This window comes from Pristis pectinata, chromosome 9 (genome assembly GCF_009764475.1).
Source record: "Pristis pectinata isolate sPriPec2 chromosome 9, sPriPec2.1.pri, whole genome shotgun sequence".
NCBI lineage: Eukaryota > Metazoa > Chordata > Chondrichthyes > Rhinopristiformes > Pristidae > Pristis > Pristis pectinata.
The window spans coordinates 87,424,164-87,441,197 of NC_067413.1; the positions used below are offsets into that span (position 1 = coordinate 87,424,164).

Below are 17,034 nucleotides of genomic sequence, written 5' to 3' on the forward strand. Positions count from 1 at the left end.
TGAGATATTTTGTATCATGTGAAAATATAGCAGAGTTGCAGTAATTCTAATTAATTAGCTCTTCTATTACCACACTAGAAAATGATGAATGCTTTTAACAAGCCAGCTGTTCTGCTGGCCAAATTTGTGCATTCCCTGAAGATATCACTAATGACTTCCTGCAGCTCAACCACAAAAAAAATGCTATGTTGGAATGCTTAAAGCTATCCTGATTCCGTAACTTATTTTTTCAGAAGGCTATTAAGGAACAATCAAGCTTCTCTCAATTAGTGTTCATGACTTCAGAGTCAACCACAAAACTTCTTTTTCTATGAGTCGCAAAGATAATTATAGGTGCAGCAAGTCATTTAGCTGATCCGGCTCATCATCCTATAGAATACTACATTTCTAATACATCATCTAATTGTCTATATCACAATTCAAAGATTTTATTGACTGTGCCATCTTATATAGAAAACTATTCAAAATACTAAGCATACTTTGCAAAGAGAAATGCTTCCTGATATTAGTCTTTGATCTGCCCTTCATCAATTTGTATCGAATCACTAAATTAAATACAAATACTGAGTATTTCTTTCAGCTATGATTCAACCTGATTTAAGACTATGGATTCACTCTTTCATCCTTTACAGTGATGGAAACTTGTATAATTCCCCTTCTCATTTTGCTGCTTGCAAAGTTGAATTGCTTTTCCTCATAACACAGTCCTCTGACACTGGAAATCAATCACATAGCTTTTGTCTGAACCAGTACCAAGGCTTGGACACTTCTCTTGTGCTTTGATGAAGAAAAATGAACACTGTACTCAGCCAGAGCTCTAGGCAGCTTTAGCACATTCAGTGACATTGAAGCAAAAGAAAAATGTTATCAAGCAGAATGTAAAACAGGCTTCCAATTCAAGATTACCTGTTGTGCACTACCACCCAAATTCAATTTCACCTCAATCTCCATAGGAAGTACTGCCTAAAGCAAGCATATGTAAAGCAGAAGTTGTACGAGTTGGAGGTAAGAGAAAGCTGGTAAAGGCTAGACAAGGCTCATAACTGGATTACTAGCTCCTCAATAAAGTGAAGCAGCTGTCACCAAAGAGAAAATTTTGTTTGTTCCAGAGAATGAACCCACAGAAAGCATCTGGCCTGGATGGTGTCCCTGGCCATGTCCTTAGATCCTGTGCAGATCAGCTAGCAGGCATTCTTAACCTCTCCCTGCTTCAGTCTGAGGTTCCCACCTGCTTTAAGAAAATCAGTAACATCCTGGTACCTAAGAAAGACAAGGTAACGTGCCTTAATGACTAACGCTTGGTGACTCTGACATCCACCATCATGAAGTACATTGAGAGGCTGGTCATGGCACACATTAACTCCAGCCTCCCAGACAACCTTGACCCACTGCAATTTGCCTACTGCCAAAACAGGTCTACGGCGGACTCTATCTCCCTGGCCCTACACTCATCTCTACAGCATCTAGACAGTAAAGACACCTACATTAGACTGTTATTTATTGACTACAGCTCCACCTTCAATACTAAAATTCAGGACAAACTCATTTCCAAACTCCTAGACCTGGGACTCAACACCTCTCTTTGCAACTCAATCCTTGACTACTTGACCAACAGACCGCAATCAGTAAGAATAGGCAGCAAAACCTCAGCCACGATTGTTCTCAACACTGATGCCCCACAAGGTGGTGTCCTCAGCCCACCACTCTACTCCCTATACATTCATGACTGCGTGGCCAGATTATGCTCTAACTCCATCTACAAGTTTGCCTTTGACACCACCATTGTGGGCCAAATCTCAAATAACGATGTTGGAGTACAGGAAGGAGATAAAGAGCCTAGTGTCATGACAATAACCTTTCCCTCATTGTCAGCAAAACAACTGGTCAGTGACTTCAGGAAGGGGGGCGGTGCACAGACTCCTCTTTACGTCAATGGTGCTGAGGTCAAGAAGGTTGAGAACTTCAAGTTCCTTGGAGTGAACATCACCAATAGCCTGTCCTGGTCCAACCACATAGGCACCACAGCCAAGAAAGCTCACTAGCGCCTCTACTTCCTCAGGAGGCAAAAGAAATTTGGCATGTCCCCTTTGACACTCACCAACTTTTATCGATGCACCATAGAAAGCATCCTATCTGGATGCATCACGGCTTTGTATGGCAACTGCTCTGCCTGGGATGGCAAGAAACCACAGAGAGTTGAGGACACTGCTCAGCACATCACGGAAACCAGCCTCTCCTCCATCGACTCGGTCTACACTTCTCGCTTCCTCAGTAAAGCAGCGAACATAATATAAGACCCCTCCCACCCCAGACATTCTCTCTTCTCCCTTCCTCCCCAACAGGCAGAAGATACAAAAACCTGAAAGCACATACCACCAGACTCAAGGACAGCTTCTATCCCACAGTTATAAGACTATTGAATGGTCCCCTAGTACGATAACATGGATTCTTGACCTCACAATCTGCCTCATTATGGTCTTGCACCTTATTTTCTACCTGCATTGCATATTCTCTCTAACCATAACACTTTACTCCTCATTCTGTTATTGTTTTCCCTTGTACAACCTCAATGCACTGTTGCGCTGAAATGATCTGTATGGACGGTATGCAAAACAAGTTTTTCCACTGTACCTCAGTACATGTGACAATAATAAACCAATTTATCACTCCTTGCATGTTCATACTGACTAGTGGGCACCCATCTGCATCAATCTCATCTTTTAGCACTCGGCCTTTAGCCCTCAATGCCTCGGCAATTTAACTGCTCACCTAGACACCTCTTAAATGCTGTTAGCGACTCTGCTTCCACCACTCTCTCTGGCAGTGCATTCCAGGTCCTCACTATTCTCTGGGTGAAAAAGATCCCCCTCAAATCCCCTCTAAATGTCTTACCTCTCATCCCAAATCTCTGAGAAGGGAAAAAGGTTTCTGCAGCCTATCCTATCTATATGCTTCATAATTTTATACACCTCAGCCCGTCTTAACCTTCTCCATTCCAGGACAAACAGACCTAGCATCTTCAGCCTCTCCTCAGAACTGAAATACTCCATCCCAGGCAACATCCTGGTGAATCTGCTCTGCACCCTCTCCAGCAGCACCATCACTTCTTTCCTATGGTGATGACGAGAATTGCATGCAGTACTCTAGCTGAGGTCTGAGCAATGTTTAATCAGGTAGGAGAACAACCTCCCTGATCTTTTATTCATTGCTTGACTAATAAAGGCCAGCATCCCATATGCCTTCCTAACCATGTCATCTACCTGCACTGCCATCTTCAAGGAACTTTGGACTCGTAGACCAAGGTCTGTCTGTTCCTCAATATGCCTTACAATTCATGATGCATGCCCTGGCCTCATTAGAACGCTAAGAATGCATCATCTCACATTTATCAGGATTAAATTCTATCCGTCATTTCTCAACCTATTTCAACATCACGTTGATATCACCCTGTAGCCCAAGACTACCTTTCACACGGTCAACAACTCCACCAATCTTAGTGTCATGTGTGAACTTACTGATCATGCCTCCCACATCCACACCCAAGTCATTCACATACAGTATATTACAAACAGCAATGGTCCCAGAACCGATTCCTGTGGAAGACCACTAGTCACAGGCAGCAATCACAAAAACAACCCTCTACCGTCACCCTCTGCCTTCTACTGCCAAGCCAGTGTGAAGAATCGCTCCAATTTGTTGTGTTACATCAGAGGTTCTTATTTCTCCTTTTCACTGGCTTTTGTCTTGGTTTAATGAACTAACTTCAGAGTATCAACCAAAACAACTTAGTACAACTTGGCAGCAAATGGGGGTACATGAGGAGTTGGGGAATGCCAATTAAATCCCGACAAACAGAAGTCAAGATGATGAAAATGTGGCAAGTTCTATAACAAGTAGTCAATCATTCTGACAGTTTAGCACATATGTAGTAAAAAAAAGATTTAATTTTCCTGAATTATTAACTGCTGCTAAGTAACAGTAACGCAAACAATATTTCACATACCAAAATGATATTGGAGTTCAAATTTGGAGTTTGAGTTTAATTTACTTTTTATCTGTTTAGTGTTGAGTCACTGGATGAAAAGCACCCAAGAGGGGAGTTTATTTCTGAAACAGAAAGAGGGAAAACTCTTCTAGTGATGATGTTTGTGAGAGAGCACTGATTACAAACTGCTCTAAAGAAAATTGCTTGTTGAAAAGTATTGCAAAGACTACCTGGGATACAAATGACCTGACTTAGGGAAATCTGACTTTATGCAAATTTGCCCTTATAAGTTTAAAACATTTTTCAAGCTATTAATAATATTAATAAAGTTTCATGGTATTCATTAAAGATTAGATACAGTATATATTCCATTAGTTTAATTAGTGTTAGGGTGATTATCCAATGAAATGAAAGAATTATAGCAAGTGTATGTAGAACGATACTATATGGGTCACCATAGAAGATGGATATTTCAGACTTACGAAGAGCACAAGAGAATGCAGATGCTGAAAGCTGGAGCAATACAAAAAGCGCTGGAGGAACTCAGTGGGTCAGGCAGCATCTATGGAGGGAAATGAACAGTTGACATTTCGCGTCAAGACCCTTTACCTGGACTGGAAAGAAAGAGGGGAGATAGCCAGTAAGTGGAGGGAAGGGGTGGAGCAAGAGCTGGCAGGTGATAGATGGATCCAGGCGAGAAGGATGATAGGCAGATGAGGGCGGGAATGATGTCAGAAGCTGGGAGATGCTAGGTGGAATTGACAAAAGGCTGATGATGATTGATAGGAGAGGATGGTGGGGCATGGAATGGAGAGAGAGAGAGGTGGGGAGGGGAACCAGTGGGAGGAGGGTGTGGGTGACGGTCAGATGGAGAGGGTGGGGGAGGGGAAAGACATAGGGTGATGGGGGCCAGTGGATCAGGAGGAGAGAAAAAAGAAAAACAGGGGTTAAAGGGACAGAGGGGGAGCGATTAGTTTGAGAATTTGAAGTTCAGGCCGCCGGGTTGGAGAAATTGGCTACAGACTCTTCTCAGGAATGGGCCCCTGAAATAACCTGGGGCCTGCCTGTATAATTCACTGAATAATCTGGATAATTGTTCCAGAAGGAAAATGTAACAGGTCCACTTGAAAGGTTATTGTAGAAGTATCTGAAGTTTATCTCCACGATATTCTACTTGGAATTCTTCAAATATGAGAAATTCCAAAACTAAAAATTCAGCAGTCCCAGAATGTGCTGCAACTATAGCCAAGCACATGTGACAAATACTATTATTTTTAAAAGGCTCAGATTCCAGGAAAGATGATTCCTGGGGAATCAAAATAGAACATCAATCCAAGGACGTAAAGCTATCGTGTAAAGGCTTTTTCACAGCATTGTCAAGCTGCAAAATTATAGGGCTCTATAGCAATCATGGGGTCCAGTATGTGAATGCTAAAGACAAGGCTGATACATTACCAACCATGTTCAGCCAGAAGTACTAAATGGATGATCTGTCTCAGTTTCATCCTGATATCATGACGAAAGTCAGCCTTCAGCCAAGTGAGCTCACTCCGTGTCATATGAAGAACTGGCTGAGATCACAGAACATAGCAAAGGCTATGGCAGCAGAAAACATCCAGGTTGTAGTACTTATTACCCGTTCTTCAGAAGCAGTCATAGCCCTAGGTGAGCTTTTCCAATATAGTTATAACACTGGCATCTACCTAACATTGTGCAAAATTGCCCAGATATCTTTCATACACAAAAGGCAGGTCAAATCTAATCTAGCTACTTATTACCTATTTAGGCTGTTCTCAATCAGCAGCAAGATAATGGAAGTTTCCACCTGATAAACTGCCCATAACACTTACTTTCTAATATCTGTTCACCAATGGCCAGTAAGAGTTTCTCCAAGATGACTCAGTTAGAACCAGAGAGAAATAGGAGCAGGAGGAGGCTACTTGGCCCTTTGGGCCTCTTCCACCATTCAACATGCTCATGGTAGATCATCTAAATACCCTGTTCCCACTTTTTCCCCATATCCCTTGATCCCTATAGCCCTTACAAAAATATCAACTGCTTTCTGAGGTAAAGAATTGCACGGATTCACACCTCCCTGAGAGAATCTGTGTGGAGTTTAAATGTTCTCTCTGTGATTCTGTAGGTCTCCTCCAAATGCTCTTATTTCCTTCCACATTCCAAAGAGCTGGTAGGTTAATTGCCTACTGTAGATTACTCCTTAATGTTGGTTACTGGCAACAAAGGAACCAAAGGTAGGCTGTTGGCATATTCAAGAGACAATAGATTGCAGGGACATATGGAATAAGGGGGGGGGGGGCAATGGGACTGCTCTCCTCAGAGCCGGCATGAACTCGATGAGCCCAATTGCCCCCTTGTCTCATTAGAAGTGTAAGATCTTCTACCCCTGCATTCAGTAAGACCGGTACAATATTCAGCCACATAACATTCATGCTACAAAACTGCCATGCAATGACTATCTCCAACAAGAGAGTCTAACCATCTACCCTTGGCGGTCAACTGTATTACTACTGCTGGGTCCCCCACCAATAATATCCTGTGAGTCACCACTAACTAGAAACCCCATTGTACCAGCCACATAAATATGATGAATACAAAATATCCTGCAATGAGTGACTTGCCTTTTAACACCCTAAAGCCTTTCCACCATCTACAAGGTACAAATCAGGATTACAATGAAATACTCCACTTGCCTGGATGAATGCAGCTCACAGCACTTAAACCATTCAATACCTGCCAAAACCAAGCAGTTCACTCAACTGGTACCCCATCCACTATGCTAAACATTTATTTCCTCCACTGCCATCACATAGTGCATATCCTTTACAAAATGCACAGCCATTAATTGCATGGGCTACTCTGATAGAACTTTACAAAACTGTAACCTCTCCTGCCAAGACAAACAGGGGCTTCAGGTACATGAGAACACCACTTCATGTGGATTCCCCTCAAAATCGTACAACATTCGGAAGGAAGGGTATCACTGTTCTTTCATCATTGCTGGGTCTAAATCCTGGCAACTCCCATCCAATAGCACTGAGCGAGCATCTTTGCCAGGAGGACTGCAGCATTTCAAGATGATGGCTCACCATCGCTTTCTCAAGGGCAATGAGGGATGGGAAATAAATGCCGTTCTGATTAAATACAGTAAGAACAGGATCCAATGGGATCTTGATCAACTGGGCCAGTGGGCTGAGGAATAGCAGATGGAGTTTAATTCAAATAAATGTGAGGTGTTGCATTTTGGTAAGACATACCAGGGCAGGACTTACACAGTAAACAGTAAGGCCCTGTAGAATGCTGTAGAACAGAAAGACATAGATGTGTAGGTACATAGTTCCTTAAAAGTGGCAACACAGATAGACAGGGTGATGAAGAAGGTGTTTGGCATGCCTGCCTTCATTGGTCAGAATATTGAGTACAGGAGTTGGGATGTACAAGACTTTGGTAAGGTCACATTCAGAGTACTGCATACAGTTCTGATTGCCCTGCTATAAGAAAGATGTCATTAAACTGGAGAGGGTGCAAAATAGATTTACAAAGATATTACCAGGATTGAAGGGCTTGGATTATAAGGAGAGGCTGGATAGGCTAGGACTTTTTGCCCCACAACATAGAAGGTTGAGGGGTGACCTTACAGAAGTTTATAAAATCATGAGGGGCATAGATAATAGCCGAAGACTTTTCCCAAGGGTACAGGAGTCCAAAGCTAGAGGGCATAGGTTCAAAGTGATGGGAGGGGAAATTTAAAAAGGACCTGAGGGGCAATTTTTTCCACACAAAGGGTGGTGAGTATATGGAGCAAGCAGCCAGAGGAAGTTGTAGAGGTGGGTATAATTACAATATTTAGAAGGCATTTCGACAGTTACATGGATGGAAAAGTTTAGAGGGATATGGGCCAAACGCAGGCAAATGGGACAAACTCAGTTTGGCAACTTAGTTGGCATAGACGAGTTGGGCCAAAAGGCCTGTTTCCATGCTCTTTAGTTCTATGACTCTATCCAGGGAATTCTTTGTGCCAATTGGTTTTCAATACCAACTCCTTTGAGCCTTTTGGACAGTTATGGAGGATTATTCTGCACACACCATCAATACTTTACGATGAAATCTGCCAAATAAGGTTGAGTGATTTCATTATCCAACAGGACTTTAAATGCTGAATTCCTAAATCTTTTCATTTATGTCTATACTGTTGGACAGCATAATGTTGCGGCTAGTAGAGCAGGTTTAATGATGCAGTTTGAGTGGGTTTGCGCATTTTCATTGTGACTGCAAGGGTTTCTTCTGGGTGCTCTGTTTTCCTCCAACATCCCAAAGACATGTGGGTTGGTAGGTCAAATGGACACTGTAAATCGTCCGTAATATGCAGATGGGTGGTGGAATCTGTGGAGAATTGAGGGCAATATAGGGAGAAGATTTGTATATCATTGGTGCGAATGGGTGCTTGATGGTTGGCATGGACTCAGTGGGCTGAAGGGTCTGTTTCCATACTGTGTTAGTCTATAATAATGAGTTATTAAACTAGTAACACAACTACAAACCAGCTGTGTAAACGTAAAACAAACACAAGCAAAATCTACCATGTTAATGAGAAATTATACAATCTAAAAGCTTTAGTGCCCCTCTTCGTGGGACACTAACATGAAATTAAGTTACTCAATAAAACAAATTCTCATGGGCAATCCGTATGATGCAGAATTTCTAATGCTCTCCCAGTGGATTCTCTCTCCACAGATTAAGGTCAAAGGTAAGACCAACAAACTGTATAAATACTGATAAAAATAAATTTTCTGTTAGGCATAATATGTTTCATAAGTGCAGCATGTCAAATTAAATTGCATAGAATTATCCAGACTCTTCATCAGACAGAATTCACCATGAATATTTAAGATGGCTGTTAATGAATCACCCAAAGCCGTTTTTAATTTGTCGACATCTAGATTCAATAACAAAACCAGTGAGCCTCCACTAAAAACTCATTATAAATCAGATTGACACACAATGAAATACAATTAAATGATTACTAAATGACAGATAAGAAATTAAGGCATGCTTCAATATTAACATGAAGAGACATTGGGAGCAGTGGTATGGTTCTGATATGCTGCAAGAACACCAGAAGTAACTTCAGCATGCTTCTGATGCTTTTTAATACTGCCACCTCAATATCATTTCACTTCCATGTATGGTGTTGATTGCACAGCAGTTTGATCAGGAATCACATGACATAATCTCAACTCAGTATTTAAATAGCTAATCAAAAAATTGAATTTGATGGAACTTGGAAAAAAAAAGAGGAAAAACAGTGCGGAATCAGGATGATTTACTGATTACTTGTTTGATGTACTGCTGAGACTTGTGAACGTAGCAGATTCAGTCAGAGACTGGATTAATGGTCTAACCGGATCAGGAGAGGTGAATAAAATTGAACATTCATCTAAGTTCCATTGTACGCATCAGTCCACCCTCTCTCTCTTTGTCCTCTCAAGCCTGGCCTCTCACATCAGTCCGCACACAGAATCGTAGAAGATTTGGCTCATTGTGCCCTTGATGGTCAAAAACGAGAAATCTGCCAAATCCCAGTCTCTAGCCCACAGCTCACATCTCTTCAAGCACATATCCAGTGAGGATTTTTGTCTTGATTACTCTTTCAAGCAATGAGTTCTGGCCCTGTACCACACTGTGGGAAAATAATTTTCCTCATCTCTCTATATCTTTGATCTGTGCTGCCGAGTTTTTGACCCTTCTGCTCAAGGAAATGGGTCTTTTCTATTTGCTTTTTATAGGTTGCTAATACTTTTACACATCTTAATTATGTATCCCCTCCCCTATGCCAAAGAAAATGACCCCAGTCCATCCAACTTCTTCTTAGTTCTAAGTTTCCAAATTAGGCAACATACTTGTAAATCTCCTCTGCACCCTCTCCAGAGTAATTGCATAGCAAAAGTCAGGGTATGCTTCAAGTAGCACTCCAAATTGTTCTAGCATAACCTCACTGATTTAATATTCTGTGCATGGCCTACTGAAGAGAAGCAAACTAGACATTGTTTTAAACAAAAAACGAACTGCTGGAAGAACTCAGCAGGTCAAGCAGCATCTCTGGAGGCAAAGGGATGGATGATGTTTTTGGTCAAGACCCTGCATTCATTCTTTTGTCTCCACAGATGCTGCTTGACCTGCTGATTTCCGCTAGCATTTTGCTTTTTTTTGCTTCAGATTCCAGCGTCTGCGGTCTCTTGTGTCTCCATTGTTTTAAACATTTCACCTGTTAACTTTAAGGATCAGTGGACACACACTCTAAGGTCCCTCTGTTCTTCACACCTCTCAATATCTTCCCATCTGTTGTATACTTCCTTGCTTGTTGTACCTCCCCAAATGCTTAAGTGCACACTCCTCTGAATTGAATTTCATTTGCAACTTATTCCCCCAAATGACCAGACCATTGAAATTCTCCCGCAATCTAAAGATTTCTTCCTCACTATTAACCACACACCCATTTATTTGTATCATTTTCAGACTTCATTATCATGCCCACTACATTTAAGTCTAAGTCATTAATAAATACCCCAAAAAGCAAGGGGCAGAGTACAGAACGCTGTGGAACTCTACTTGTCAGATCCTTCATTTCCCTCCATTGAATCAATTTTCCCTTTGATTCCACTCTCCCTTTGACTTTTTTGTTCAACCTGTCATGTGGGACCCTGTCTGAAGCTTTGTTAAAATCCAAACACATTACCCTCATTGGCCCTCTTTAAAAAATTCCATTGTTAGTCAGGCCCAGCTTTGGGATTAAGAAATCCATGCGGATTGTCTTTGAATAATCTGGGTCAGTCTCAATTACAGATTATGCTGTCCCTTCGACCTGATTCCAGTGCCTACCACCAAAGTTTGCAATCCCTTCCTTTCTAAAAAGGACATACATCCACCCATCTTGTACCTCCACTCTTCCTTTGCATCCACCATTGCCAGTCACCCTCATATTCCACTTAATGCTTTACCTGGTAGTCACCTTTGCCAAGTGCACTGCATCCACTGAGAAAGGTGTGATATAATAAGTGATCTGAGGGGCATAGATAGGGTGGACAAGCAATTATGGAGCGATCTAACACCAGAGGGCATGCATTTAAGGTGAGAGGAGGTAGGTTCAGAACAGACGTGAGGGGTACGTTTCTTACTGAGAGAGTGGTGGATGCCTGGAATGCGTTGCCTGATAAGGTGATGGAGGCAAATTCACCGGAGGCTTTTAAGAGGGGCTTGGATGGGCACAAGAATGAGAGGAAAATAGAGGGATATGGGCATTCTGTAGGTTGGAGGGATTAGCTATGTCCGCACAACATTGTGGGCCGAAGGGCCTGTTCTGTTCTGTACTGTTCTATGTTCTTGTTGCAAGAGACTATACAAAACATGAGAACAAAAGATATTCCACCACACATCTTGTCAGCATCTGTCATACTTTCTTTTCAACTGATGACTGTCAGTGCCTCTGCAGTATATAGCTGTATGAGAAAATGATAAACAGAGACATTTCTGTCCTTTGGCTCATTAAATTTATTATTTTTTTGGATTAGTTTCCAGCTTGGTTATTCATTGGTAGTAGGTGTCAAATTGGCCTAAAACACGCAACTTACTCACTTGTTTTCACTGTTGTGTTTCAGGAAGTCACAGTAACCCATCGTTGCACCTCTAAATTTGAAAACCAGTTGAAATATTGCACCACTTGAGCATTACATTATATATTAAGCATATATTAAGAGACAACTTGATTTTCAGCGAGGTGGCAACAAGCAGCCAAATACCTTGCCCTTGTCTTCTGATCCCCCTCACTATCATGCAAAGTTTTCAGAGACAAATGACCTGGGCAATCTGTGCAAGTGTAAGTATAAACTTGAATCAGCACCATCACAGCAAGTGCACTAATACTTGCAGCACCATGCAGGGCAACAGTAATGTTGGAATAGTGGCACTGATCATCGCAATGATTGTTGCAATCCATTCAAGCATCAATATTAATTATATTTTGAAAAAGGTGGCTTCCTGTGATTCATATGCATTTCTACTAATATTTTCTCTGTCACACTGTCAAATATTTTCTGTAAAATTAATATTCAGCCACCATAGTTCAATAGGCTTGAAAACAATTCAATGTGCATTGTTGTGTGATAAGCACATTCTGATATTTTCCATTAAATATTAAAATTGAATGCAAGTCCACCATTTCCTTGCCAGTTTTACTTTCACGTGCTTTCCATCCATTTGAAACACGTCCAGATTCATCTGAACACTAACATTTACCATTCCTAATCTTATTTGATTGGTCCATTTGCCTCATATGCACAATGATAGTTTAGACTCCTCAAAATTTCTTTTGCATTCCAAGACTGACTGTACTTTCTTCATTGCTAAGGGTTTGGCATCTGATGTCTGTTATGACTAGTACTTTGCTCCCTGCTTCTAACCGGTCATTTCATCCTACACATTCCTAGAAACCAATTTCCATCCCATCCTGTGGCCTGGCTTGCTTCCCCTCCTCCATACATTATTTCCTTTCTGCAAGTAAACTGCTTCTGCAACCAGAAGGAGAGCACTACTGGGAGCTTCCATGCCACCAGAACATCACTCCTAGCAGTTCCAGACAACGCCCTATCCTTCCACTGTCTGTAGGCCCCATTCAAGCACTCTACCACCTCCTGCTCTTGCCATCCCCCCAGCTACTGCTATCTACTCTTCCCAAGAACTCAAGATCCCAGCACCACACATTGTCTGGTTCAGACCACCCCTACTCCTTTCACACCTTATCTTAGCCCACAGCATGATTCCAATGGCAACTCTCACAGTTCAAAAAGAAGCAATGATTTGTCAGAGATGGAATAAAATAAGATTTGGAGAGAAGTATCCCATTCCCACTGAGGCAATTTGCAGCCGGGCCTGTGAACAGTTGAACATACACAAAACTTATGCTTGAATATGCAAATTGGGGGGCTATTCCAGTTCATCAATTCGATTTACAAAGATTTAGAAACTGGGTCTTGAAGATAAGACATAGCAAACAGTTTTATATAGTCTGCAGCTATCACAATGATGACCTTGACTATTGGAAGCACATGCTACCTTGTCCACTATTTTGATGACACCAAGAAACATCCAAAATGCTTCTTCTTGCCTGAAAAAGCCACAGACATTTATCACTCACCTGTGATGACCTGTGTATCGGGCACCTTTGATGTGTCCAACACCTATACATCCAGGTGTTGGACATCCTCCCGGAGCTGGAGCTGCAACAAAGCCTTGTGAATCTGAAATGGAAAACATTATGCCAAATTTCTAACTTTTGTAACAAGATAATATCCTGAAACCATAAGTAGTTTATGATTGTTGGATCACGAGCTCAATATTGTTAACTGATGACAACTTCAGTTAACATCAGGTATTGCAATAATTTTAATTTCCTGAATGCACCATAAAATGGGAAGAGCTGACCATCTGCAACATCAGAATTTCAAGTTTACAAACTGAAATGTACCCGATGTAATGGGTGGCAGAATGGTGCAACTGCACCGCTCCAGTGACTTGGGTTTGATCATGCCTCTGGTACTGTGTGGAGTTTGCACATTCTCCCTGTGACATTGTGTTTTTCCTCTGGGTGCTCTGGTTTCCTCCCATATTCGAAGATATGCTGGTTGGGTGGTTAGCTTGCGAGTGTAAATTATCCCTGGTGTAGGTGGGTGGTACAAGAATAAGACAGGAGGGTGGGGAAGGGGGGGGGGGGGTGGGGGGTGGAGTCAGTGGGAATGAGAGAGAGAATAGGCTACCCAGAAATAAATGGGGCTATGCGTTTGCTCTGTGAGCCAGCACAGATTCAATGAGCCAAATGGATTCCATCTATGTCATAATGAAATATAAAAAAGAAATTTAAAGTTACTTTTGAATGTGTTAGAAAAATAATTGGTTTTTGGTAGTTTGTTATTAAAAAGAAAAAAAAATGGCAGATACTGGAAATCTGAAATAAAGACAGAAAAAGATGGAAATGTCAGGTCAGACACGGAAACAGTGGTAATCTTTCATGTCAATCACCTTTCATCAGAACAGGGAAAAGTTACACAAACAAATTTTAAGATGCAGGTTAAGGAGGAAGTAGAAAACAAAAGTGGTTTAATTTTAGAGCAAGAAAGATTAAATGACAAAGGAGATAACATTACAAGGTAAACTAGAATGGTCATGGGATAAGGAGAAAAAATAGTTTAGAGGAAAAGCAGAATCATTACCTAAAATCAAACAAAGAAAAATACAAAAGCTTATGCTTTTGTGTACACTAATGCACCCTTACTAATATTTTAAGGTATAGGCCTGGAAAATCCTAGGTCCTCAATCCAACACTTTATTTGTAACTTCAGTAGAAATCTTTAAATCACGTAGCTCCTTTACTTTTGGTCAACAATAGATAGCTTTCCGGTTTACTAGTTTCAATCCTTTAGATAATCTTTGAAGCAAGTGATGCTGGAATAGCATCAGGCACAAATGGAAATTTAGCATGTCCTTCCCAGAATACGTGGCAAAGAGCTGGGATATTCCTGCACAAACATTTCAGAGGAATTCAACTCACTGCAGGGCAGTCCGGAGAAAGTGGAAGCTGCAGGAGCATCTACAAACACCATGCTGGATCATGAAAAAAATCAAGCATATCAGTGAGTTCCATGTGAAGGCTTTGAACAATTGAGTACATTCCTTGAGGAAGCATCTACTAAGTTGACATCAACAGGTTTCCAAATAATACAGGGCAGCATTGCCAAAGGAATAAAAGATATTTGGTAGAATCTCCAGCAAGGATTTAATGGAGACTATTCTCTTGCTGATTACTGACAACCAAAAACCTATTTCTGGTGAAAGCAGATATTGTGGTGCATCTCTGGCTTTTAACTCTGATGCACGAAGGAAAGAGATGTACTTGTTCTGCTTAAGTTCTCATTTTTGCAAAACCAAGATGTCAAACAACCAATTTCCATCAAAGGACTTGTGGGAAAATATTTTGCTGCAAACCTCTACAGTCTATACCCCAGGAGCTCAAGGGAGGTGACTTGTACATAAAGCACAAGAGTAAAGTGCAATTGGCAGACATGGTAAGCCTATGACTGATTCATACAATGTCACGTGGTGATGTTACACCATTTGATGAGACATCAAACTGAGATGTTAAAATTTATTTACCTATATAGACAGGAAACTGTATATCATTTGTATAATGCAAAACAAGTGGTATTTTAAATATGAAGGGAAATGTAATCCAAAGATATTTTAAAATTTCTCTTACTAAGTGGTGGCTGCAGTGGGTGATTTGTTTTGGCACACCATCCAGCAGGATGGATATCGGGATGATCTGCATCAAGCCAGTAATCATAATTATGACTCCATCCATCAAAATGAATCTGAAACATAAATAAATACATTATTTTCTTTTACAGACAGTCCCCAGGTTATGACACGGTTCCATTCCTGAGAATTGTTCCGAACTGTTCGTAAATCGGAAATGTGTGGGAGAGTATCACAGAAACAGCTAAGACGGGAGAACGAACAGGTGCGGGAAGAGCAGCTGCCAGCCGGCCTCACTGACTCAGTGAGTGAGCGAGAGAGTCTGCTCAGCTCGCCCCAGCCCTCGACTGTTGAGGCTCGAGGGGAGGACGGCGGGGGTTGGGGAGAGAAGGCACGCAGGAATGCCCCATTCCCACCCAGCAGCCAGCAAACCCATCCCTACCCACCCTGCCAGTCTCCCAAATGCTTGTTCATATGTATGGGATGTCCTTAAGTTGGATGTTCGTAACCTGGGGAGGACCTATACTCCACATTATGCTTTTCATAACTTACAGTGGAAGCTTAAAAGTTTTTAAGTTCCTGACCATTCAATTAATAAGTGAGCTGTTAAAAAGAATGGCTATTTTATTTATTGGGGCTGAAAAACATCATGGCGTGATGCATTTCTTATATATTGCAACACAGACATAGCAGTTAATGACAGGACATGTAATTAATGGGTAAACTATCAAAGTAATAAGGGTGGTTCATTGGCACCACATGTCCACCATTGTGGGCTTAACCAGAACCCCCATCCTGCCTTGTCCACATCACTTCCCTGAGCAAAAGGGTTAATCATTGAAAAAAAATTCAAGTTCCTCATTCCCTGTCACTGGGGGAGGTGGGGGGGGGGAGTAAGATGTGATAGGCAGGTCAGGGAGGGGACAATGGGAATAGCGGTCAGACCTGGGAGCTGATAGGTGGAAGTGACAAGGGGTTGAAGATGGGTGGATCATGGAACAAAGGGAGAGAGGTGGGGAGGGTAGCTGGGAGTAGTGGGGGAGGGGAACCAGTGGGAGGAGTGTGTGGGTGACGGGCAGACGGAGAGGGTGGATGAGGGGAGAGAGATGGTGGTGGAGGCCAGGTAGATCAGAAGGAGAGAGAAAAGGAACAGAGGGGAAGCCGTTACCGGAAGTTAGTCTACCCAGGCGGAATATGAGGTGCTGTTCCTTTAGTTTGCATTTAGCCTCACCCTGGCAGTGGAGGAGGCCGAGGACAGACATGTCAGTGTGTGAATGGGGAGGAGAATTAAAATGGCTGGCAACATCGAGATGGCCACAATAGACAGAGCACAGGTGCTCCAGTGAAGCAGTGGCCCAGTCTGCATCCAGTTTCACCAGTGCAGAGTAGGCCACAATGGGAGCACCAGACGTGAGGAATAATGCCGCAGGAGATGCACGTGAAAGACTGCCCGACATATTGACCTCATTGATGTGTACCACACACCATCAATTCATTGATTCCTGCCTCAGGCACTTGGGCAGCAACTCTCAGGATTCTGTGTCTGTTACTGCTTTCCGCTGACACATGGCTTGAGGGCAAGTAACAAATACATGGAAATTGTGATCATCCTAAGCAACCATCATTTTCCAGGGCTTCTGCCAATTCCACCTAAGTGTGAAACCATCAGAGCCTTTGAAAGCCTTATGGCCCCAATTTTATTTTCCTCTGCTGATTCTTTCTGTTTG

The 17,034-nt window shown here is 42.0% G+C and overlaps 1 protein-coding gene across 1 annotated transcript in view; it reads right to left on the reverse strand.

Moving 5' to 3' along the window:
* LOC127574061 (lethal(3)malignant brain tumor-like protein 4) overlaps positions 1 to 17,034 on the reverse strand; it is a 238,484-nt gene that overhangs the window by 98,809 nt on the left and 122,641 nt on the right. Inside the window, exons 16-17 of the mRNA XM_052022685.1 lie at positions 15,309 to 15,423; positions 13,194 to 13,296 (exon numbers count right to left, since the gene is read on the reverse strand). Coding sequence (XP_051878645.1) covers positions 13,194 to 13,296; positions 15,309 to 15,423 — 218 coding nt within the window. The remainder of the gene's footprint in view (positions 1 to 13,193; positions 13,297 to 15,308; positions 15,424 to 17,034) is intronic.